This window comes from Cetorhinus maximus, chromosome 3 (assembly GCF_964194155.1).
Source record: "Cetorhinus maximus chromosome 3, sCetMax3.hap1.1, whole genome shotgun sequence".
Taxonomy (NCBI): domain Eukaryota; kingdom Metazoa; phylum Chordata; class Chondrichthyes; order Lamniformes; family Cetorhinidae; genus Cetorhinus; species Cetorhinus maximus.
Window position 1 is genome coordinate 11,850,388 of NC_135881.1, and position 25,485 is coordinate 11,875,872.

The following is a 25,485-nucleotide window of genomic DNA, read 5'->3' on the forward strand; positions in this document are numbered from 1 at the left end:
TAACAACAATAACCCTGCATTCTGATGGTCCAGCATGTCAGGTTAACGTAACTGGATAAACTGCAGGAACCAGCTCGAATAAAGGTGCTTATACACAGACAGCCCAGTGTAGGTTTGGGAATCCCCAAGTGCGAGTTCTGCCAACTGACACTGAGCGCTTTTTGACTTAGCTAAGTGGGTTGTGCCTCAGTGCTGAAGGAGTGGGAAAGCAGAAAACCTACAGCTGGGTGTATTTTCTGTATAGATTTTCCTTCTGCAAATGCATGGGTTAAAACACCTGCCCAACCAAAACAATATACTGCATATGGGCACAAGAATGGCTAAAGACCAGAGAGGCCTTGTGGTCCATCTTGACCAGTCTAACGGTCACAAAAAATATTGTAACTTGTCTCAAATTCCTTCATGGATTTCTGTGTGTTTAGCAAATCCAGTGCCTCTTAAATTTGTCAACAGTATCCACTTCTGTTGACTCCAAACTGTCATGCTGGAATGCACTGGTGGTGGAAATAGGTGGAAAAGGGTGGTGGAAATACATTCAATAATAACTTTCAAAAGGAAAATGCTTGAAAAGAAGAAAGCTACAGGGCTAATAGGAAAAGCAAGGGGAGTGGGGCTAATTGGTAGCTTTTTCAGAAAGACAGGTATGAGGGGCCAAATGGCCTCCTTTTGTGCAGTAACCTATGGTTCTATACGTGGTTACCAAGTGGTCTGCAGTGGTTCAAAAAGGTGGCTCACCGCCACCTTCTCAAGGGCAATTAGGGATGGCAAGAAAAATGCTGGCCCAGCCAGTGATGCCCACGTCCCATGAAAGTATAAAAAAGTCCTCTTAACATCATAATCATAACATCAGTCTGATCTTTTGCATAGTTTTCAAAGCAGAAGGTAAATTTTGTGTTTTTTGCATTCTAGTTTGAGATTGGACCGTTTGGCTGCATTCTACTGACATTGTCTGCCATTTTATCCAGATCCATTGACTTGTAAGTACTCTGGTGTTTTTTTATTTGTGTGTTCGGTATATTGAAGCTCCGTTTCATTCTGAAAACTCAAGAATTGGTTATTTTGCTGATCTTGAATGGGATTTAGGCGACAGGTGAATGACTGAAAGGGAAATATCAGTAACTGAGGAACCAGTTGGAAAACATGCTGAAACATTAAAAGCCACAACTCGCAGACCGATCCCAGTGGTTGTAATTGAGTACTGCAGCCGGTGACCTGAGCTGAGGAAGATGTGCCCTGCTCATTATTAGTAGCGAAGCCATAATGTGTTCACCATTCACATACTTATAATTTCACCATGAATAGCAAACAGAGGATGTCATCTCTTCACCTTCTCCCATGTCTTTTTACATTGTGGTAGTGGGGATAATAAATGATTTCACCTTTTGGAAATGTTTCCTCACTCTTTCAAACATAAAATTAAAGATGATGGGCACCTAGCTAGCTTTGCTTTGCTTTGCTACAGGTATTGCTGGGAACTTTTAATCCTCAAGGTTCAATCTTCACATCAGGGACTTATTTTGTGGTTAAATTTTGTTGAACATCTTTCTGGCAAACGAAGAAACTGGAACCAGCCTGTCTCCAACATAGGTTTGTTCACAAAACCCTGTATAACATAAGTGCAGCCAACTTTCCCCTTTCACACAGCCTCCCCCAGCACAGGCGGAAACTGGTTCTGAAGTGTGTGCCCGAACCCTTCCCCAATTAGTATCAGCTGCTCTCAACCACAACGAGAGCATACATTCAGTTGTTGTAGAATTTGCAACATTAAAGTATGCCCCATTACACTTCTTGAAAATGTTCATAAGTCAAGTCAATCGTTTTGGCTGGTGACAATATAAACTGAATGGTATAATTTTAAAGGGGGTGAAGGAAGAGAGGGACCTGATGTTTTGCAGAGACAAATCTTTGAAAGTGGCTGGACATGTTGATAAAATCATTTAAAAAAGCATACTGGATTAATAAATAGAGTATAGAAGCAAGGAAGTTATGCTAACCATTGTAAATCACTGATCATTCGACCTTAGCTGGGGTATTGTGTCCAATTCTGGGCACCTCACTCCAGAAAGGATGTTAAAGCCTTGAAAAGGGTGTAGAAATTTATGAGAACATTACCAGCGTGAAGGGTTGCAATTATCTCGGGAGACTAGAAATTCCGAGATTGTTCTCCTTAAAGCAGTAAGGGGCGATTTGGCAGGTGAGAGGGGGGTAAAAGCGGGAATAATTTTGGGCATCTCACTTCAGGAAAGATGCAGGGGTCTTGGAAAGGGTACAGAGGAGGTTTACCAGGATGATACCAGGGATGAGGGACTTATGTTATAGGGAGAGGTTGGAAAAGTATAGATTGTTCTTCTTGGGTCAGAGAAGGTTAAGAGGTGGCCCAATAGAGGTCTTCTTCATGAAGGATTTTGAAAGAGATAGTCTGTTTCTGTTGCCTCTGGTGAGTGCGTCAATAACAAGAGGCCATATATTTAAAACCTGACGAAAGATCTAGAGGTCAGATGAAGAGAAAGCTTTCCACTCGAGTTTTTGGCAAATGGAATGCTCTATCTAAAAAGGCAGTGAAAACTTTTTCTTAATTCATTCATGGGATGAGAGCATCGCTGGCTAGGCCAGCTTTTATTGCCCATCCCTTATTGCCATCGTTCAGAGGGCATTTAAGAGTCAACCACATTGCTGTGGGTCTGGAATCACATGTAGTCCAGACCAGGTAAGGATGGTATTAATGAACCAGGTGGGTTTTTACGACAATCGACAATGGCTTCATAGTCATCATTAGACTTTTAATTCCAGATTTTTTAAAATTAAATTCAAATTCCACCATCTGCCGTGGTGGGATTCAAACCTGGGCCCCCAGAGCATTACCCTGGGTCTCTGGATTACCAGTCCAGTGACAATACCACTACGCCACCGCCTCCCCTGATGCCATAAAAAAGGGGTTGGAAAGGTACTTAAGGATGAGGAGCTTGCAGAGATATGGACCAAAAGTGGGATTGTGTGACTAAACATGACTTCTCTTTCAAAGAGCCAGCATTAGTACAACTGGCCAAGTAGCCTTTTGCTGTGCTGTAAGTTTCTATGATTCTTATCTTCAGAAAGGTACAAAGGGAGAAATTATTTCCATTGACAGGATAGTCAGTAACTGCAGGGCTTAGATTTGGCATCCTCCTGTACTGTGAATCTGTGCTTCCAAGTACTTCATATTTTAGTGTATTACTTATTAAAAATTTTAACACCTAGGCTTTGGCCAGTTCCATAAGAGAGCCAATGTTGTAAGTCTTAAGTTCGGCGACTGCGGCACCCGTATAATTATAGAATTTATACAGCACAGAAGGAGGTCATTCAGCTCATCACACCATCTCTGGTTCTCTGAAAGATATATCGCCTCAGTCACATTTGCCTGTCCTTTTCTCTTACTCTTCTCATTTTTAATTTTCAAGCATTTCTCAGCTTCTAATTTCTGTTTTAAAGGTTATGGATCCTGCATTCACCAGTGTTCTTGCTAAGCCATGTAGGAACCAGGTCATGCACAAGCCCTTCCCCATTGTAACTCCAACAAAAAGGTACCAGGAACAGTTGCGTGTGCCCACGCTGTGGCTGCTGGTCCATGTGCAGCTGCTCCTGAGGCCTTTCTGGTTGGCGGCAGCGGTTTGGATCCATGAAAGGGTATATAGTCTCACACTGCATTGGCACCCCCAATGTAAGCATTTCCCATATGAATTCCAGTGTTAAAATTCAATACTTACATGTCTGTATGTTGCTAATAATACCACCAAGTGGCATTATAATGGAATTCCAGTGTAGGACTTCAGTGCAGCATTTGGAAAAACACTATTTTTTGACAACAATTTATTGCAAATACCAATCTGTGATGGGATCGCAATCTTGATGAGATTTTATGTGAGTGCTACCTCCTTGAGCTGGGTCCAGTCTGTTAAGGCTTTGTGCAGGGTGTTTCTACATAGCCTGGGTAGTTCAACTGGTAGATAATAGGACTCTCAATCCCAAGGTCATCATTTCAAGTTCCATTTGGGCAGTTAACTTTTTCTTAAATATTTTAGTCAAAATATTTTTAATTGATTTTTATGATGAAGTGCCTTTAAACTAAATGTTACAATCAATTCTCCACATTGGAAGTTGAGAATCTCGTTTACTGAAATCTTCTGATCATATATTTTCATCATTTACTGGATTGCCAGAAGCATGTTTTACAGAGGGAACATTTGCTTAATAAGAGATAGACTAAATACAAGAACTTACAATTGGTTAAGGACTGCACAGACCTAAAAATGGGTAACTTTAACTTTATTTTTAGTCTGCATAAAGCCAACTTGTTTGTTTTAATGCTGCCAGCTGACACTTTGACAGACACCGAGACTACAACTGAGCACGTGTAGGAAGTGCTCCCCCTAGTGTGGCGGCATAAATAAATACAGCCTTTTACTATAATGAACAACTGTGCAAAAATAAGGACCTGTGCACTTAAATAAATCGACCAAGCACTGCAAAAAAAAAAAATTGAAGGTATGTTGTTCTACACCAAAAATTTCCCCTAACTCCTTTTTGTTCTTATCAATTTATGACCACTGGGTATCAATGCACCAACCTGCAAATAGTTTTTTTTACTCCTTTTCACCTTATCAAATCCACTCAGAGCATTAAGTAAAAAATAATCGGAGTTTGTAACAAAGGACATGTAATAATAGCAGGGAGCTTTAATCTTCATGTATCCTGGACAAATCAAACTGGCAACAGGACTGGGACCGTTGACCATAAGCTTGGTCAAAGTAGCAGGTGATAAGGAGCAACTTAAAGGATGACAGAGCATCAAAAATAGTTTAATAAGAAAATTCCAGAGCTTAGCATCTAGATTCAAGGATGCCAATTTTTGAGCTATGAAAATTGGGAATGCAGAAGAAGCCAAGATTAGAGGAGCACACAGATCTTGGAGGGATGCAGGAGGAGGTTACAGAGGCAGATAATTTTTAAGTGGGAGAACGTAAAATTAGACTTACATTTGGCGTACTGTTAGAACCATATCTTCAAGAATTGTATTTTTCTTTTAAAATTTGGGGGGGACATTGTACTATTTGGACACTTGGTTTTTTTTTTGAAAAAAAAGGTCATAAGCTCACCTTTGGACTGGGAACAAGCATGTCTTTTCCAAGAAATCACTTGACTAGCATGCTACTTGAGGGGAAGAGCTATTTGTTTATTTGAACAATCGTTACTTTAATGGCCGGGGGGAAGAAAAATGTTTTAAAGGCAAAGGCCCTGATGATTTACTGGAAGTCACCTGGTGAAGATGAGCTTTAAGTTTTGAAATTGTTTTTTTGAACTCGATTATACTGAACTGAGAAAGTGAAAAGCTGCGCATCTCGCATTCTCCTTGCCTTGCCTGAAATAGAGTGGTTACTGCTATTCAGCTAGGAATCTTCGTCTCAGGGGAACTTGTTTGTCTTTGGAAACCAGAGAGGCTGAGACGAGAAGGATTGATTTGGCTCTAGTTTCCTCCATGCTACGTTGGTGAGAACCTCCAGGCATCTACCGGAACTAGCGACCTGTCTTCACATGAGGGAGCTCCAGATCGACAGCGCCAAAACTTTTGTTTATCCTTTGTTTTATAAAGTCTTTTCTTCAACCGCCCATCCCTGCAGAGATCCTATCTGTTTGTCCTGTGGTTGTTTGTGTGAGTGTGTGTATGTTGGGGTATTTTAAAAGGGATAGACAATTACACTTCCAGATTACAAATGATATGTTAACCAGTTCCTACAAGCTGTTTTGAAAAGTTTTGTTTATGACAAATCAATCATCCTGAGTTTATTGAAAGAAGCTTTGTTAAAGTCTCTTTTAATCAGGGTCCAACAGTAGCGAAGGCAAATAATTGGCCATTTTAGTGAGTGAATTAAACATTTATATTAATAGTAAGACCTGCGGAGTGGTGGGCCTAGATCAACTACACACTCCTCCCATCCCGGTTGTAACATAAATTGAGGGCTCTTGTGGGATATTTGAAATGTGGGCAACGGGTGATTGGACGTGGAATAATAATAATTGGTAAAAGGACAGATAGCAGATTTCTTATACATTAGTAAACCGAAGTGGCTTTGGAAGTTGCTAAGACTTTTCTAAAGGTGGCAAAGCTAATGGAATTGGCGGATAAGTCGCAGTTAGAATTAACTGTAAGGATGAGGAAAGCAGACATAGTTGAGGTAATAGTGCAGCATTTGAAATTGGAAGGGATACAAGGGAGACCACATTCTCCAGGGGGTGAGTCAATTGAGTTAGCCAGGATTCGGTTGCAAATGAAGCAGCTTGAACAGGAAAGAGAATTAAAATTGAAAAGGCGTGAGAAAGAGGAAAAAGAAAGAGAAGAAAAGAAAGAACGTTTAAGGAACTGGAATTGCAGGCAAGGGAGAAGGTTAAAAAAAGAGGCCTTAGATGCTGGAGAAGGTTTTGGTGACAAAAAACTACCCCCAACCTAAAGCCCAGTGGGGAGATGTTTACATTTGTACAAGTCCTTTCAGAGTTTCAGGAAAGGAATGTAGAGGCATTCTCTATTTCATTTGAGAAGGTAGCAAAGCAAATGAAGTGGCCAAAAAAAAACTGGACATTGCTCCTACAGACTAGGTTGGTGGGTAGAGCTCATGAGGTTTATGCATCACTTTCAGAAGAGGTTTCTATGGATTATGATGCAGTGAAAAAGGCTATTCTTACTGTGTATGAGTTGGTTCCTGAGGCGTGCAGGCATAAATTTCCAGGACAGACCCATATTGAATTCGAGAGGGTAAACCAAAGTAATTTTGACCGTTGGATACAGGCATTAAAGGTAGATACACTGTATGAAGTCTTTAGGGAAATAATTCTCCTGGAAGAGTTTAAAAATTCACTTCCTCCAGTTCGTAGAACCCATGTTGAAGACCAGAGGGTTAAAACAGCTAGACAGGCAGCAAAGATGGCTGATGATTATGAGCTGGTCCATAAATCTAAACCCTTTTTCTGTCACCCCCACAAACCCGAGAAACTGGGAAGGTGAAAGGAAGGTAAGTAGCCAGGGAAGAGAAGACAGTTGGGAATGACCCAGAAATTCCTTCTCAGACCACTGCAGAGGGTGGAAGTGATATTCGAAGGCCTAAGTGTTTCCATTGTAACAAGGTGGGATGCATTCTTGCAGATTGCCAAAAGTTGTGCAGGAAAACCATTGGACTTATTGGGGTATGTAAGGGCAAGTCAGGAAGAGGAGACCTGACTGAAAAATACAGTAGATCAAGTTGTAGCGTTAACTACAGATGTGAAACCAAGTGTAAATGCTGATGAGAGTTCAGGAAAGGTGAGTAAGATGCATGAGAGTTATAAAAAAAAATTTTATCGAGAGCAAAAGTAACCCCTTATACCTCACATGAGCCAGCTAAATCTGTAATTATATTAAGGAGTCACTCAAACACTTTTGCTGGGTAAAGGCATAACTTTTCCCCCAGAACATAAGAACATAAGAGCTAGTAGCAGGAGTAGGCAATTCAGCCCCTCGAGCCTGCCCCGCCATTCATTACGAACATGGCTGATCTCATTTTGGCCTCAACTCCAAATTCCCGCCCTCTCCCCATAACCTTTCAACCCATTACTAATTAAAAATCTGTCTATCTCCTCCTTAAATTTATTCAGCGTCCCGGCATCCACTGCACTCTGAGGTAGTGAATTCCACAGATTCATGACCCTTTGAGAAAAGTAATTCCTTCTCATCTCTGATTTAAATATACCACCCCTTAGCCTAAAACTATGGCCTCTCATTCTATAATGCCCCAGAAGGGGAAACATCCGCTCCACGTCTACATTGTCTATCCTCTTTAACATCTTATATACCTCAATTAGATCTTCTCTTATCCTTCTAAACTCTAGCGAGTATAGGCCTAAACTGCTCAATCTCTCCTCATAAGACAAGCCCCGCATCTCTGGAATCAATCTAGTAAACTTCCTCTGAACCGCCTCCAGTGCAACTACATCCTTCCTCAAGTAAGGGGACCAAAACTGTGCACAGTACTCCAGGTGCGGTCTCACCAATGCCTTGTACAGTTGCAACAACACTTCCCTATTTTTATACTCTATTCCTTTAGCAATAAATGCCAAAATTCCATTTGCCTTCCTTATTACCTGCTGTACCTGCATTCAGCAATTCATGCATGAGGACACCCAGATTCCTCTGCACTGAAGCGTTCTGAGGTTTCTCTCCATTTAAATAATAAGTCGCCTTTTTATTCTTCCAACCAAAATGGATAACCTCACACTTAATCGATGTTAAACTCCATCTGCCAGATTTTGGCCCATTCACCTAACCTGTCCATATCCATTTGTAAATTTCTTATTTCTTCCTTGCAACTTACTTTCCAACCTATTTTGGTGTCATCTGCAAATTTAGCTAGAATACCTTCTACCCCTGAATCCAAGTCATTAATATAGATTGTAAATAGCATTAAAAGCCAACGTTTTAATCAATGGCATTGGTGGGGAGTATATACCTGTACCTTTGTACCGACATTGCACTTGGAGTGTGACCTGATGTCCGGGACAGTAACGATAGGCGTTGTCCACAAGTTACCTGTAGACAAAGTTGACTTACTCCTGGGAAATGATGTCTAAAGTCTAGTCTTTCTTTAATTTAGCAATTAACTATAAGTTGCTGTTAGGGTTGGAAGAAGGTAAGTTTTAGTCCAGCCTTAAAACAGGGCATATACAGGCTCTGCTTGTAGCTGCAACTAGTTAATTAGATAACTGGCTTAATCAGGATTTCAGAGGCTAGGTTCAGAGAGTATAAAAATAGGCTGTCTTATAGTGCTGACTTTGTCTGCACTGGAGTGCTGTTTTTGCTTCAGTTGAAGTTTGGTGACTGAGGGAGTTGAGGTAGGAGGTGCTCCTTTTTCTACTTTTCCTCAGAAAGAAGAGCGGTGGCCTTGGTAAGTAGGACCTGTTGAGTAAATTGGAAAAGTGTAATATTTTTAAACAAGTTGCTATACTTGGATTTAACCGAGAAGCGGCAGGCATAAGGGAAATTTAGGGCCTATGTAATAAAGTAATATAAATAATCCAAAGTAGAATAAAGTTAACGTAAGGGAAGTACAGTTAAGACATGGCAGGGCAGCTCAGTTGAGTGAAATGCGTGCCCTGCAATACGTGCGAAGTCATGGATGCTACCGGTGTCCTTGCTGACCACATGCGCAGGAAGTACTGTCAGCTGCAGAAACTTGAGCCCCAGGTTTCAGAGCTCGAGCGGTGGCTGGAGTCACTGGTGCATCCTCGAGGCTGAGAGCTAGTGGGTAGCACTTCCAGAGAGGTGGTCACACCACAGCTTAAGGGCCTGGAGACAGAGAGGGAATGGGTGACCACCAGGCAATCCAAGAGAAGTAGGCAGGTAGTGCAGGAGTCCCCTAGAGTCCCACTCACAAATCAGTTTTCCATTTTGAAAGGTGGTGAGGGTGCTGGTTCCTTGGAGCAGTGCAATCAGAGCCAAGTTTGGCACCACGAGCAGCTCAGCTGTACAGGAGGGAAGGAAGAAAGGAAGAGCTATCGTGATAAGCGATTCATTGGTTAGGGGAACAGACAGGTGTTTCTGTGGCTGTAGACATGACTCCAGGATGGTAAGTTGCCTCCCTGGCGCCAGGGTCAAGGATGTCACAGAGCGGTTGCAGCACATTCTGCAACCTCAGCCATAGTGACATGTCTGAATTTAATATCACAGGCAAAGAAACTTAATGAAACAAAATGACAAAGGTGTTAAAAATCACACCAACTCATAAAGACCTCATTGCGGCCCAACACAAAAGCACCAGTGATAAACCCGTGATGTGCCTAAATTGCCTTATGTTTACGTTTTCAGGTGCTACGTCTTGGTGCTGACTCCTCGCTGGGAGCGGCATCTGAGACAGCCTGCTCACTCTGCTGCCTTGTTGGCCTTGATGACCTTGGCAGTTGTCCTCTGGCCCGTGGAGCCTGTGCTGGTCCCCCCTGGGAGGGAGCTGCCAGTTCTACAGCTGGCATCTCCCCAGTCGTTGCAGCCTCACCGGATGCAACAGTCACTGGCAGAGGGGCGGAGGAGCTGCCGCCCTCATCTGGAGTGCCCTGAGAGGACCCCGATGACAGGCAGCTGCTGCACCGATGTGAGGTCACTTCAGACCTCCCTGCTCACCATGGATGGATGGGCACCGAGCTGGGAAACTTTGGCATCTGAGGTCAGTGCCGATGTGAAGGCTTGCTGGTGCGAGCGCATCCCCAGGAAGCCCTGATTGGTCTCCTGGAGGAGCCTCTCCATGAGAGTTGCTACTCTCTGTCCACGGAGGATGCATGGCAATCGGCCATGAGGCTCATTGCTTCGGTGATAGTCCACGTAGACCAAGCCAAGCATAGCCTCATGTATCTCCACCAGATGCTCCCGCACACCCGGCCGCATTTCCTGCATTTGCTGCATCGCGGACGACTCCACAGGCACATCATCAGGCACCTACTGAGCATGTGCCTGGTCCCCTGCAGTCCTCCGACTGCTGGTGCCATGGGCACTCTCTGTTGCTGCCAGTTCCTCCAGCCTCGGGACACTAGCCGATGTTCTAATTCCCACCGAGGTGCTAGTATCTGCGCTGGTACTTGCCTGGCAGAGATGGTGTGACGCTGGTTAGACTTCAGGGTCCTCAGGTGTGAGAGGGGGCCCCTGCTGCTCCTTCTCCCGGCCCTGCTCCGCTGGTGCTGAAAGGAAGAACAAGGACATTGGATCAGTTAATGTGGAGACAATGTCAACGTGCATCCCGGCCCCCCGGATCATTATGCGCTCATCCTTCCATAAGCAATGGTCAAGTCATGTTGCAAACTTCAATCACTGAACATTCAGCACTGCCTTGGCTGTTGGGAGAACAATGCTGACCTCACTGCTGGGCATACATACCTGGCTGTGGCACCCCAGCCTCACTGACACTGGTGGACTTGGGCGCATGGCACCTTTCCAAATTTAGGGCCTCTTGCTCAAAGCGGCTGAGAATCACCAACTGTGCTGGGCCACCGCCAGTCCTCACCCGCTTGGTGGCATTATGTGCATTCTTCTCCTGAAAAGGAGAGAAGAACATTGATTAGTGCTACTTGTGCCTGGACTCTCTTTGCTCATGGCCCACCCCAACCAGAGTGGGACATATCAGGGCTCCAGTGCCTCCTCACCCTGTTGCTGCTGAACACTCACACAAAGATGCTAGGCCTGTCCCTCCGCACCCACCCCCACCCCCTTGGCCAAAAGCTGCCTACATCACATTAGGCACCGCATGGTCTAACCTTCCATAGCAAGGAGGCACAAGCACATGGAGCGCAGAGGACAGCAGATCGATTGGTGTCATGCCACCTTGAAGCTCCCCTCCCAGCCTGTCATCGCCCTGACTTTGACAAGTCCTGGAGTTCCAGCACTGCGCCTAGGTGCAGCTCCACCAGGTTGCCCCCAAAACAGTAACATGGGTCTCAGTGTACCACATGTTGCGGGGGCAGAACCCATCTCTTCATCACCCTCTCAGGGTGACCGTGGCATGGGCAATACCTGCTGGCCCACCCAGCGAAGGACACATATCGCCAATGATTCAATGCAGTCACTACAGTCAGACTTGGGGTGGGGGGGGCGGGGTGCAGCAGGTGGGGGGGGGGGAAAGCCAACCTGCTGGGTTAAGTGACCAAAGCAAACATTGTCCTCACCCTTCCTCAGCGCAACAGGTCGTTGAAGCGCTTGCGACACTGGATCCAGGTGCGCTGCACCACGTTGCAGGAGCTCACCACCTCCTCCCAGGCAGGTTTCGTCATGTGGGGGGGCCTCCTCCTGCCGTCCTGGGATACGAGGACCTCCCGCCGTGCAGCTGCCTCCTCGAGGAGGGCAGCAATGCAATCATCCGAAAATCAAGGGGCACAGTGCCCCCCCTGCCCTACCTTCCTGCCTGGCCCGCTCACCAGCAGCGCCCTGGGAACCCCTTCCACTGGCCATGATTCGCAGCCTTTGAAAGGCTGCAGTAACTTATTAAAACAGGCTGCTGGGTCGCCATTGGACCCGGGATTCATTGCAGTCCTGCTGCTGCCTGCCCACTCCCGCTGTCCTCGGGAGCTGCGATTCATGCTGGGCGGCCTTAATTGGCCCTCCCGTGTAAAAGGGCGGCGCGGACCTGATTGCAGGCGGCGATCGGGTTCACGCCCGCTCCCACTCCACCCGCCCGACAGGCAGAAAATTCTGCCCCAGATTTTCATACTTACAGGCAGGACGAGTTGATCCAGTGAGGTGACTCACAGAATTTAAAGGAATCTGTAAGGATAAACCAGGGAGTACAGCTTCAGCTGTGCATGACATGGATGCAGGGTAATCTTCTCCTTTCAAACACCATCCTTATCATTTAACTTTGGAGAAACAAGCTCAAGTGAAAGCAGAAATTCAAAATATGTTAGAAAATCTCCTCATTGGTCCTAGTCAAAGCAGTTGAAGTTCTCCAGTAGTGTTAGTGCCTAAACCTGATGGGTCAACTAGATTCTGCATACATTATTATTTTTAATCTTTTTTTATTCATTAATGGGATGTGGTCTTCGTTGGCTGGGCCAGTATTTATTGCCCATCCCTAGTTACCCTTGAGAAGGTGATGGTGAGCTGCTTTCTTGAACCGCTGCAGTCCATGTGTAGTTACACCCACAGTTGCTGTTAGGGAGGGAGTTGCAGGATTTTGACCCAGCGACAGTGAAGGAACGGCGATATATTTCCAAGTCAGGATGGTGAGTGTCTTGGAGGGGAACGTCTAGATGGTGGTGTTCCCATCTCTCTGCTGCCCTTGACCTTCTAGATGGTAGTGGTTGTGGGTTTGGAAGGTGCTGTCGAAGGAGCCTAGGTGAACTCCTGCGGTGCATCTTGTAGATGGTACACACTGCTACTACTGTGCGTCGGTGGTGGAGGGAGTGAATATTTGTGGATGGGGTGCTAATCAAGCGGGCTGCTTTGTCCTGGATGGCGTCAAGCTTCGTGAGTGTTGTAGGAGCTGCACTCATCCAGGCAAGTGAGGAGTATTCTATCACACTCCTGACTTGTGCCATGTAGATGGTGGACAGGCTTTGGGGAGTCAGGTGGTGAGTTATTTGTCGCAGGATTCCTAGCCTCTGACATGCTCTTGTATTTATGTGGCTAGTCCAGTTCAGTTTCTGGTCAATGGTAAGCCCCCCAGGATGTTGCTAGTGGGGGATTCAGTGATGGTAGTGCCATTGAACATCAAGGGGCGATGGTTGGATTCTCTCTTATTGGAGATGGTCATTGCCTGACACTTGTGTGGTGTGAATGTTACTTGCACTGTCAGCCCAAGCCTGGATATTGTCCAGGTCTTGCTGCATTTGGACATGGACATTATAAAAAGGTTAATGCAACAACAAAAGTGGACTCTTACCCAATCCCTCGTACCGAAGATTGTATTGACAGAGTTGGCAGTGCCACGTTCCTTACTAAGATAGAATTAATGAAAGGATACTGGCAAGCACCTTTAACATCGCGAGCTAAGGAGATACTGGTTTGCAACATGCTAATTGGGCCATGCCAATGCGGAATAATGCTATTCAAGAAAAAATGCTCCAGCCAATTTCCGAAGACTAATGGATCAAGTTGTAACTAGTGTTTCTAATTGTGTAATTTACTTGGATGATGTATTGATCTGCAGGAAGACTTGGAAAGATCATCTTAAACAATGGGAAACCCTATTTACACAATTAGAGTTGGCAGATCTAGTAATAGACCTTGTCAGGAGCGAGTTCGCGTAAGTGCGAGTAACTTACCTAGGGCATATCGTAGTGCCGGGGCAAGTGTTGCAAGAACATCAAAAGTACAGGCTTTGATGGAATTCCCTGCCCCTAAGACTAAACAGGAAATCATGAGAGTTTTTAGGGATGCACAGCTTCTATTGTAAGTTTGTGCCAAACTTCACAATAGCTGCTCCAAAAGAAGGCAGAGGTGGTATGGCTAAGAGAGTGCCAGACAGCTTTTGAGAAGCTGAAGGCGATCCTAACTAATGAACCGGTATTAACCACCCATAATTTTGCCAAGCCCTTCAAGGTGGCAATCGATGCCAGTGACTTGGGGGTGGGCGCAGTCTTATTGCAAGAAGATGAATCAACATCAAAAGAGATACGCCTGGATTGTTACTGGCCCTTAAACATTTGGAGGTATATATCCATTATGGCTGTAAAGAAACACCTGTACATACTGACCATAATCCCTTGGCCTTTGTAGAAAAATTTAAGACTTAGAATGATGGACTGTTCCGATGGAGCTTACTAATACAGCCTTGTAACTTAAAGATTGTTAATGTTACTGAAAGGATAATATTATTGCCAATGCACTATCAAGAATGTAATTTTTGTAGAATTATCTGGAAATCAAGAATTCAGAGAAAACTGTACAGATGTGGTATAAGGAATGAATGAGTGAAGGCATGTTTGAATTTTATTTTATATATCCTTTCCTGTACACTTTGTAATGAAACACGTTTGGAAATTGTGCTTCATTTCTTAAGGGCAGAGGCATGTTAGAACCATATCTTCAAGAACTGTATTTTTCTTTTAAAATTTGGAAGAACGTTGCACTAATTGGATACTTGATTTTTTTTTTAAAAAGCTGATAACTTCACCTTTGGACTGGGAGCAAAAATGCCTTTTCCAAGGAATCACCTGACCAGCATACTACTTGAGGAGGGTTAGGGTTAGAGCTATTGCTTACTTGAACAGTAATTACTTTAATGGCTGGGTGAAAAAAAAACTGTTTTAAAGGCAAAGGCCCTAGTGATTTACAAGAAGTCAACTGACGGAGCTAAGCTTTAAGTTTTGAACTTGTCTTTTTGAACTCTGTTGGGACTGAACTGAGAGAATGAAAAGCTGCACAGCCCGCATTCTAATTGCCTTGCCTGAAATAAAGTGGTTATCAGTATCCAGTTAGGAGTCCTCATCTCAGGAGAACCTGCCTGTCTTTGGAAACCAGAGAGGCTGAGATGTGAAGGATTGATCTGACTCTATTTTTTTCCACGCCAAAGCTCCATTGGTGAGAACCTCCAGGCATGTTCTGAGACTAGTGATCTGCCTTCACATGAGGCAGCACCAGATCAACAATGTTGAAAGCCTGTGAATTTCACCCTTTTTTACCTTATGAAGTCTTTTCTTCAACCATCCACCTCTGCAGAGACCCTATCTGTTTGTCCTTTGGTTGTTTGAGTGTGTGTGCTGGGGTATTATAAAAGGGATAGATAGTAACTCTTAGATTACAAATTATGTGTTAACCAGTTCTTGCAACTTGATTTAAAAATAAGTTTTTTGTTTTATAACAGAACAATCATTCAGAGTTTATTGAAAGAAGCCTGGTTAAAGTCGCTCTTATTCTGGTTCTAACAGTAGTGAAAACATAGAAAACATAGAAAATAGGAGCAGGAGTAGGTAATTCGACCCTTCGAGCCTGCTCCACCATTCAACATGATCATGGTTGATCCTTTATCTCAACACCGTACTTGCTCAATATACGTTGCCCCCATACTCCTTGATGCCTTTAGAGTCCAGAAATCTATATACTTCCTTCTTAAACATGTTCAGTAACTTAGCCCCCACAGCCCTCTGTGGTAGAGAATTCCATAGGTTCACCATCCTCTGAGTGAAGAAGTTTCTCCTCATCTCAGTCCTAAATGGTGTACCCCGTATCCTGAGACTGTGACCCCCTTGTTCCACACCCCCCAGCCAGAGGAAATATCATCCCTGCATCCAGTCTGTCCATCCCTGTCAGAATTTGTGTTTCAATGAGATTTCTTCTCATTCTTCTAAACTCCAGTGAATACAGGCCTAGTCGGCCCAATCTCTCCTCATATGACAATTCCAGGAATCAGTCTGGTGAACCTTCGCTGCACTGCCTCTATGACAAGTATATCCTTTCATTGGTAAGGAGACCAAAACTACACACAATACTCTAGGGGAAGAATTTTTTCCTCGTTGGGTGGGCATGCACCAGACCCGAAAGGGAGTAAAATATTACGCAATGATGTTGGGCGAGCGACCAGCACTCTCGCGATGTTTCGCTCAGCTTGTGCTTGTGAGAGATAGCAGCGCGCCCACTGACAATTAAGAGGCCTATTAAGGCCCTTAATGAATTAAATTTAATTTTTCGCTGCCCGCCCAACCGTTTGGTTGGCGGGCGGGTGAATAGGCCAGGCAGCCTTTGCATTTTTAATGAAACCTCATCCACAGGTGAGATGAGGTTTCGTACAGTAAATAAAAAACAAAAATAAAATTTTTGAAAATCATTTTTAACATGTCCCTGCTCATGTGACAGAGTCACATGAGGGGGCATGTTTTCCTTATTTTCGAAATCTTTCTTTTTTAATATTAAAATCTTCAGCTCCCTGAGGCAGCTCTGTGCCTTCAGGGAGCTTTCACTGAGTGCACCCCGGCACATGTGCACACTTCAGCAATTGCGCTCCTCCCGCCCTCACTCAGGCAGCGTTGAGGCTATCAGTGCGCTTAACGCTTGCTGGCCTTTAATCGCGGGCGGTGGACCGTTGCGTGGCCGCTCCTGGGCCTGCTCACCCGACGAGATAAAAATTCTGCCCCAGGTGTGGTCTCATCAAGGCCCTGCACAGCTGCAGTAAGACATCCTTGCTCCTGTGCTCAGTCCTCTTGCAATGAAGGCCAACATACCATTTGGCTTCTTAACTGCTTGCTGCACCTGCATGCTTGCTCTCAGTGATTGGTGTACAAAAACACCCAGGTCCCTTTGCACATCAACATTTCCCAATCTATCATCATTTAAATAATACTCTGCCATTCTGTTTTTCCTACTGAAATAGATAACTTCACACTTATCCATGTTATACTGCATCTACCATGTATTTGCTCACTCGCTCAACCTGTCTAAATCGCCTTGAAGTCTATTAACACCCTCCTCATCGCTCACATTGGCCATTTAGTGAGTGAATTAAATACACTAATTGTGCGGCCTGCGGAGTAGTGGAGCTGTATCAACTGCGCACGCCTCTCGTCCCGGTCGTAACAGCACTGGCTGGATGGAGAGAACATAAAGAACTCATTTTTACTAATTTAATTGACTGATCAACTCTTAATCTTTGCATTCGAGATTGTGTTGCAACTGTTAAGATGCATTTAACCTCCCTTGGACTGCAGCCACTTATTTGTAGCTTTATCTGATGACCTTCCTGACACTGACAGTTCTAAATTCTTTAGTGGAATCATCTTAAGATTAATGAGAGCAGTAAGAGTTGTACTAATCTGTCGTAGACTGGGCAATGAGGCGCCTCTGAATTCTTGTAAGTTATGTTATTTTTTTACCCTGCTGACATTTTCAGATATTAAGGCAGCACCTATATTGCATCAATAAATCTTTCTGATCAACCCCAAACTGAAAGGCAACTCTTGAGTCTAACCTCCTGTGTCCTGCGCTGAAGTCATAATTAACCAGTTTTTTGCTGCCACGATTAAATCTATTGAGGGTACTCCTATTCTGTCCTGGCCCTGACAGCACACTTCTTTCATTAAGACCACTTTTTTTTTTTGCTGTCTATGCCCAAATGTTTCCATACATTTCTGGGCTTGGCAACCTCCATGTATGGAGGTACCCACTCCTAAAATTTATAAATTTGGAGAAGGTTATCTTTCCAGCTCAGCTGATTTGCGAATCATTCCTCTTTTTTGACCAAATTCATCGCTAAAGGGTTGGAGCATGTACCAGAGTTGATTTTGTAATTGCTTTGTACCATCCAGAAAAATGCCACTGGTGGCTTATTGAGAAGGATTTCCGTGACCCATATCCTGGAGCTGATATTTTGTGAAACTCATTGCCCATATCCCTTCTAGGGTGGATCACAGGCCTAGGGTCCGCAAGGAAGTGCTGCATGTTACCGTGATTTCAACAGTTGCTGTTTGGAGTCCTGAGACTTTGCAGCTGCAAGTTGAGAGGAAAAAGCTGGAATCAGGTGTAACGGTATTACAGTTGAATAAAGGCAACTACAGAGGCATGAGGGAGGAGCTGGCCAGAATTGACTGGGAGATGAGCCTAGCAGGAAAGACAGTGGAACAGCAATGGCAGGAGTTTCTGGGAGTAATTTTGGAGACACAACAAAAATTCATCCCTAGGAAGAAGAAGCATACTAAAGGGAGGACGAGGCAACCATGGCTGACAAGGGAAGTCAGGGACAGCATAATAGCTAAAGAGAAAGCATACATTGCGGCGAAGAGCAGTGACCAGGGGATTGGGAAGCCTACAAAGACCAACAGAGGACAACTAAAAAAGAAATAAGAAGGGAGAAGATTAAATAGGGTAAACTAGCCAGTAATATAAAAGAAGATTGCAAGAGTTTTTTTTAGATATATAAAGGGTAAGAGAGAGACAAAAGTGGACATTGGGCCGCTGGAAAATGACGCTGGAGAAGTAGTAGTGGGGAACAAAGAAATGGTGGAGGAACTGAATAGGTACTTTGTGTCAGTCTTCACAGTGGAAGACACGAGTGACATCCCCAAAGTTCAAGAGAGTCGGGGGGCAGAGGTGAGTATGGTGGCCATTACCAAGGAGAAGGTGCTAGGAAAACTGAAAGGTCTGAAGGTGGATAAATCACCTGGACCAGATGGATGACACCCCAGAGTTCTGAAGGAGATAGCTGAAGAGATAATGGAGGCGTTAGTGGTGATCTTTCAGGAATCACTGGAGTCAGGGAGGGTCCCAGAGGACTGGAAAATTGCTGATATAACCCCCCTGTTTAAGAAGGGAGTGAGGCAAAAGATGGGAAATTACAGGCCGATTAGCCTGACGTCGGTTGTTGGTAAGATTTTAGAGTCCATTATTAAGGATGAGATTTCAGAATACATGGAAGTGCATGATAAAATCGGGCAAAGTCAGCATGGTAAAATCGGGCAAAGTCAGCATGGTTTCATCAAGGGGAGGTCATGCCTGACAAATCTATTAGAATTCTTTGAGGAGGTAACGAGTAGGTTAGACAAAGGAGAGCCAATGGATGTTATCTACTTGGTCTTCCAGAAGGCCTTTGACAAGGTGCCGCACAGGAGGCTGCACAGTAAGATAAGAGCCCATGGTGTTAGAGGCAAGGTATTAGCATGGATAGAAGATTGGCTGTCTGGCAGGAGGCAGAGAGTGGGGATAAGGGGGTCCTTCTCAGGATGGCGGCCGGTGACTAGTAGAGTTCCGCAGGGGTCAGTGTTGGGACCACAACTTTTCACTTTATACATTAATGATCTAGATGAAGGAACTGAGGACATCCTGGCTAAGTTTGCAGATGATACAAAGATAGGTGGAGGGACAGGTAGTATTGAGGAGGCGGGGAGGCTGCAGAAGGATTTGGACAGGTTAGGAGAATGGGCAAAGAAGTGGCAGATGGAATACAACGTGGGGAAGTGTGTGGTCATGCACTTTGGTAGGAAGAATAGAGGCATAGACTATTTTCTAAATGGGGAGAGAATTCAGAAATCTGGAGTGCAAAGGGCCTTGGGAGTCCTATTCCAGGATTCTCTTAAGGTTAACTTGCAGGTTGAGTCGGTAGTTAGGAAGGCAAATGCAATGTTGGCATTTATTTTGAGAGGACTAGAATATAAAAGCAGGGATGTGCTGCTGAGGCTTTATAAGGCTCTGGTCAGACCACATTTAGAATATTGTGAGCAATTTTGGGCCCCGTATCTCAGGAAGGATGTGCTGGCCCTGGAGAGGATCCAGAGGAGGTTCACGAGAATGATCCCAGGAACAAAAGGCTTAACATATGAGGAACGTTTGAGGACCCTGGGTCTATACTCGATGGAGTTTAGAAGGATGAGGGGGGATCTGATTGAAACTTACAGAATACTGAAAGGCCTGGATAGAGTGGACGTGGGGAAGATGTTTCCATTAGTAGGAGAGACTAGGACCCCTGGGCACAGCCTCAGAGTAAAGGGAAGACCTTTTAGAACAGAGATGAGGAGAAACTTCGTTAGCCAGAGAGTGGTGAATCTATGGAATTCATTGCCACAGAAGGCTGTGGAGGCCTGGTGATTGAGTGTTTTTAAGACCAAGATAGATAGGTTCTTGATTGGTAAAGGGATGAAAGGTTACGGGGAGAAGGCGGGAGAATGGGGTTGAGAAACTTATCAGCCATGATTGAATGGCGGAGCAGACTCGATGGGCCGATTGGCCTAATTTCTGCTCCTATGTCTTATGGTCTTTACAGCCACGCCAGGACCAATATTGGTAAGGTCGATTCACTGTGATTTTTGTTTCATTCCTCCTGGGACCTGGACGGCACTGCTAAATCCACTGGGGTTTAAGTAGCTAAGAGTGCCACCACATCATCTGAGCAAGCCTCTGGCTCATGGTTGAAGGAAAGGAGAAGAGCATCATCACGTCCAGCCACTTTTACCGTCATTGCACCACAAGGTTTCATACGAACAAGGAGTAGGAGTAGGCCATTCGGCCCCTCAAGCCTGCTCTACCATTTAATAAGACCATGGCTGATCTGATAATAACCACAAATCTGCATCCCGCCTATCCCCAATAACCTTTCACCTCCTTGCTTACCAAGAATCTATCCACCTCTGCGTTAAAAATATTCAAAGACTCTGCTTCCACTTCCTTTTCAGGAAGAGAGTTCCAAAGACTCACGACCTCGTGAGAGAGAAAATTTCGCCTCACCTCCGTTTTAAAGGTTTCAATCTTTGATCTCTTGGAAAACACTGAGAAAGCAGCTCTTTCTTATTCCGCATACTTTTTTTGTATATTTTATGCTCTTCGTAGATTGTATATAAATGTCATTTTCTTTTAAACTGACTTCTAAATATCATTCACAGTCTTAGACTGTGTATCCAAATTGGCTTCAGAAAGAGGGCCATTCATTTCAATAAGCGATGTCTACATCAGCATGCTCGCTCCACTTGATTCATGGGAAACATTAACTGTTATTAAACCTTAACCGGTTTAACAGATCTGGGAACAGAGATAGTCTACTTCTCTGATGTTAGCAGTGACATTCCAAGACAGTAAATTAATCTCATTGTTCTCTCAGTCTGCTGTAAATATGTGAGCAATGCATGGCCTTGCAGTACGGATCCAGTTAAAAACTTTATCTTGCTTCTCTTTGGAGTGAAAATAGGCAAAGATCTGTTGGTGGATGCAAAAAAGGCAGGTAGCTGGGAGATACTGGTCATCCATCTAAGACCTTAAACTTCATTGCACCCACTACCTTAAACACATATGCCCTCCGCCACCTGTGCACCATTGTGGCAGTGTACACCATCTACAAGATACACTGCACCAATTCACCAAAGCTCGTTTGGCACACCTTCCCAAACCCCACACTCTACCAACTAGAAGAAGTGACAGCAGATGTATACGATGCTTAGAGGAAAGCTTACAATTGGAGTTTTTAAAAAATTCATTCCATGAGATTGCAAGGTCAGCATTCGTCACACATCCCTAAATAAAAATGCAAAAGCAAAAAAAAACATAGGGATTTGAAAGCAAAGGTGAAAATTTTAAAATTGCCAGACTAAGTGCCAATGTAGATGCAGTAGTGATGGCTTAATGAAACCTGGTGTGAGTTAGGGTATGACAACTGAATTTTTTTTTCTTTCACAGGATGTGTATGTTGCTGGCTAGGCCAGCAATTGTTGCCCATCCCTAATCCTTCTTGATAAGGTGCTGGTGAGTCACTTTCTTGAACTGCTGCAGTCCATGTGGTGTGGGCACACCCATAGTGCTGTTAGGGAGGGAGTCCCAGGATTTTAACCCAGCGACAGTGAAGGAACGGAGATATAGTTTCAAGTTAGGATGGTGAGTGGCTTAGAGGCGAACTTGCAGGTGGTGGTGTTTTCATGCATCTGCTGCCCTCGTCCTTCTAGGTGGTAGAGGTCGCAGGTTTGGAAGGTTCTGTCAAAGGAGTCTTGGTGAACTCCTGCGGTGCATCTTGTAGATGGTACACACTGCTGCTACTGTGCATCAGTGGAAGGAGTGAATGTTTAAGGTGACGGATGGTGCGCCAATCAAATGGGCTGCTTTGTCCTGGATGTTGTTGAGCCTCTTAAGTGTTGTTGCTGCACTCATCTAGGCAAGTGAGGAGTATTCCATCACACTCCTGACTTGTGTCTTTTGAATGGTGGACAAGCTTTGGGGAGTCAGGGGGAAGTTTCTCAGAATTCCCAGCTTCTGACATCCCCTGTAGCCACAGTGTTTATATGGCGGTTCCATTTCCGTTTCTGGTCAATGGTAACCCCCAGGATCTTGATAGTGGGGGACTTGGTGATGGTAATGCCATTGAATGCCAAGGGGAGATGGTTCGATTCTCTTTTGCTGGAGATGGTCATTGCTTGGAATTTGTGTGGCACGATTGTTACTTGCCACTTTTCAGCCCAAGCCTGAATGTTGTCAGGTGTTGCTGCATGTGGATACAGACACCTTCAGCATATAAGGATTTGCAAATGGTACTGAACATTGTACAATCATCAGTGAACATTCCCAGTTCTGCCTTATGATGTAGGGAAGACCGTTGATGAAGCAGTTGGGCTTTGGACACTACCCTGAGGAACTCGTGCAGTGATGTCCTGGGACTGAGATGATTGACCTCTAACAACCATTTGCCTTTGTTCTAGGTATGACTCCAACCAGTGGAGAGTGCTCCCCCTGATTCCCATTGACTTCAGTTTTGTTAGGGTTCCTTGATGTCACACTCGGTCAAATGCTGCCTTGATGTCAAGGGCTGCTACTCTCATCTCACACTGGAGCTCAGCTCTTTTGTCCATACTTGGGCCAAGACTTTGGTGAGGTCAGGAGCTGAGTGCCCCTCTTGGGATCCAAACTGAGCGTCGGTGAGGTTATTGCTGACTAAGTGCCACTTAATAGTGCTGGTGACTACATTGTCCATCACTTTGCTAATGATGAACAGTGGACTGATAGGGCGACAATTGGCCACGTTGGATTTTTGTAGACAGCACTTACCTGGCCAATTTTCCACATTGCCGGGCAGATGACAGCATTGAAACTCCACTGGAACAGCTTCACAAGGGGTGTGGCTAGTTCTAGAGCACAATTCTTCAGTACTATTGCCAGAATGTTGTCAGGGCCCATAGCCTTTGCAGTATCCAGTTCAGACAAGTTTGAATGAACTGAAGTTTATGGAGGGCGGAAGATGCAGGGGTGTCCAGGAGTGCATTGGCTTGTTAAATTTTGAGGTATCAAAGGTATGAATGAGAGTTTCAATACAGATGAACCAAATCAGGGGTGGAGACGGAGCTGAAAGTAGATGTTCTTGGGGTCAGATGTGATGCTAATGTTGCCAACATTCTGATTCAGCTTCAGATATTTGCCCAGGAGATGGAATGGAGTCTGTGGTTGGAGAATGGAATTTTTCAGACCAAAGACAATAACTTCTGTTTATCCAATACATAGTTGGAGGAAATCTTTGCTTATTCAGTACTTCAGTGGATAAGTACTCATGACAACTCAGAGGCAGGGATGGGTTGAGAGAGGTGGTAATGGGTTGGGTGAATTTGGTCTACATGTGGAAACTGACGTTTTTTTAGATGATGTCGCTGAGGGACAGCCTTTGGATGTGAACTATGAAGGTTTCAAACCCCACTTCAGAGGCTTGAGCAGAAAATCTAGACTGACCCCTCAGTTACACAGCTGAGGTAGTGCTGCACTATCAGAAGTGCCATCTTTTAGATGAAATGTTAAACTGAGACTCTACCAGAACCCCTGGCATTATCCAAATAGGGGAAATCTCCCCCAGTGTTCTAGCCAATATTTATCTCTCAACCATCTTAAAAATAGACCTAAAAATAGGTCATCTGGCGATTATTTAATTTGTTGTTTGCAAATTTGCTGTCACATTTCCTGCATTACAACAGTGACAATACTTACAAGATGTACTCCATCGGCAGTGAAACACTCGATGTCCCGACGTTGTGAAAGATGCCATATTCACACAAAGGGTGGTAAAAGCGTTGAACATGCTTGCACAAAAAGCAGTAAGTGCTAACTCAATTAATTTTAATTCTGAGATCAATAGATTCTTTTTTGCCAGCCAAGGGCATGAAAGGATAAGGAGCCACGGTGGGTGGACGGAGTTAGAGTGCAGGTCAGACATGATCCCAGTGAATGGCCAAGCAGGGTGGAGAGGCTGCTCCTATGTTCCTTAGTGCCTAACTACTTTCAGGTCAAAACAGAAAATGCTGGGAAAACTCAGGAGGTCTGGCAGCATCTCAGAGTAAACAGTGTTATGTTTCAGCTCTGTGACCTTTCCTCAGAGCTTCAGCAGTAAATCATATAAAGAGTTATTAAAAAGTAGGAGTACAATACAAAATAGGAGGCTGAGGCATGATTAGAATTTTAGCGCACAGCACTGGTCTGTTGCCATTTCATGGGCCAGGATTTTTAGGAAGGTGGGGTTTCCCTTCCTGCCATCCGAGTCAGCCCGTGGTACTGTCTGCCCCAGAGCCATTTAATACTCCAACGAGCGTTAATTGGCTGAATGCAGGCCTTCAGCTACTCACTCGGGAGGAAATGTCTCCTCAGAGTTGCAGTCATTCAGGCAACTCTCTCGTCTCCTCAGCGCCAGAAGCTGCAGTGGGCAGGGCTTCAATTAGTTCCCAGAGCCTAAGTCCGAGGATTCCAGGAACAGGTATGTATTTCGGGGGGTCTCAGGGCAGGGAGGGGAGGTGAGGCCCAGGAGGGTGGGCAGAGGGAGGTGGGAATGTTGATGGAGAGGTCAGCGGGAGGGAGGACCTGCGGGGGCCGGACCTTCTGGGGCTGGCGCCTGATGTTAAAAGGACGCTACTGATGGTTAATTTTCAGGCTTCCCTTCTTCCCTTGAACTCCTGCCAGCCTGAAAATTGAGGCTGTGTGGGAAACGGCCCATAAATGGTCAATAATTGGCCACGTAAGGGCCTCAACTGGGGCCAGGGTGGGCTGGCCGGCTGGCCTAGGCTTCAACCATCCAAGTGTAAAATTGCAGAGAGGTCGGTGCGGGGCGGAAGCCCAGCTGGAAGGCCAACCGAGAAATTTTACAGGCTTCCCTCCCCCCTCCCCAGTCCTGCCTACACACACGCCAACAGGGGAACGTATGATTCCACCCGTGTATATTCTGGTAATGACCACTGTCTGGAGCTGACTGCTTTCGTCTATTGTTGCCAGGTTTCTCAGCCCCTTGTAAAACTGGGCAGCAGCGTTTAAGTTTCAATTGAGCCCCCAGAATGAAGCCTCTCCTAGGCTGGATACGCACAGGTCGCAACCTGTTACAATGGTAGCGGAAGCATACGCATAGGGTCAGAAACCCCTTTTATAAGTTTTAACCACCCTCCCTTGAGCTCCTCCCATCCATTGTGAGGGAGTTAATGTCGATTCCCAGATCCCTAACAGTTGATTAAATCAATGTTATTCAGAACACAACCCAGTGGCAAATCAGTGCCAAGGACACTGGCTGATACAGCGGATTCTGAGGT

General features: G+C 44.9%; 1 protein-coding gene across 3 annotated transcripts in view; it reads left to right on the plus strand.

Annotated features, from left to right (window-relative positions):
• Positions 1–25,485, plus strand: part of mindy4 (MINDY lysine 48 deubiquitinase 4) — a 170,767-nt gene that overhangs the window by 79,345 nt on the left and 65,937 nt on the right. For all 3 annotated transcript variants that reach the window (XR_013575200.1, XM_078536430.1, XM_078536436.1), the window contains exon 12: positions 910–977. Coding sequence is in view for 2 of the 3 variants with exons in the window: in XM_078536430.1 (XP_078392556.1) it covers positions 910–977 (68 nt within the window). In the remaining variant the exon portion in view is untranslated. The remainder of the gene's footprint in view (positions 1–909; positions 978–25,485) is intronic.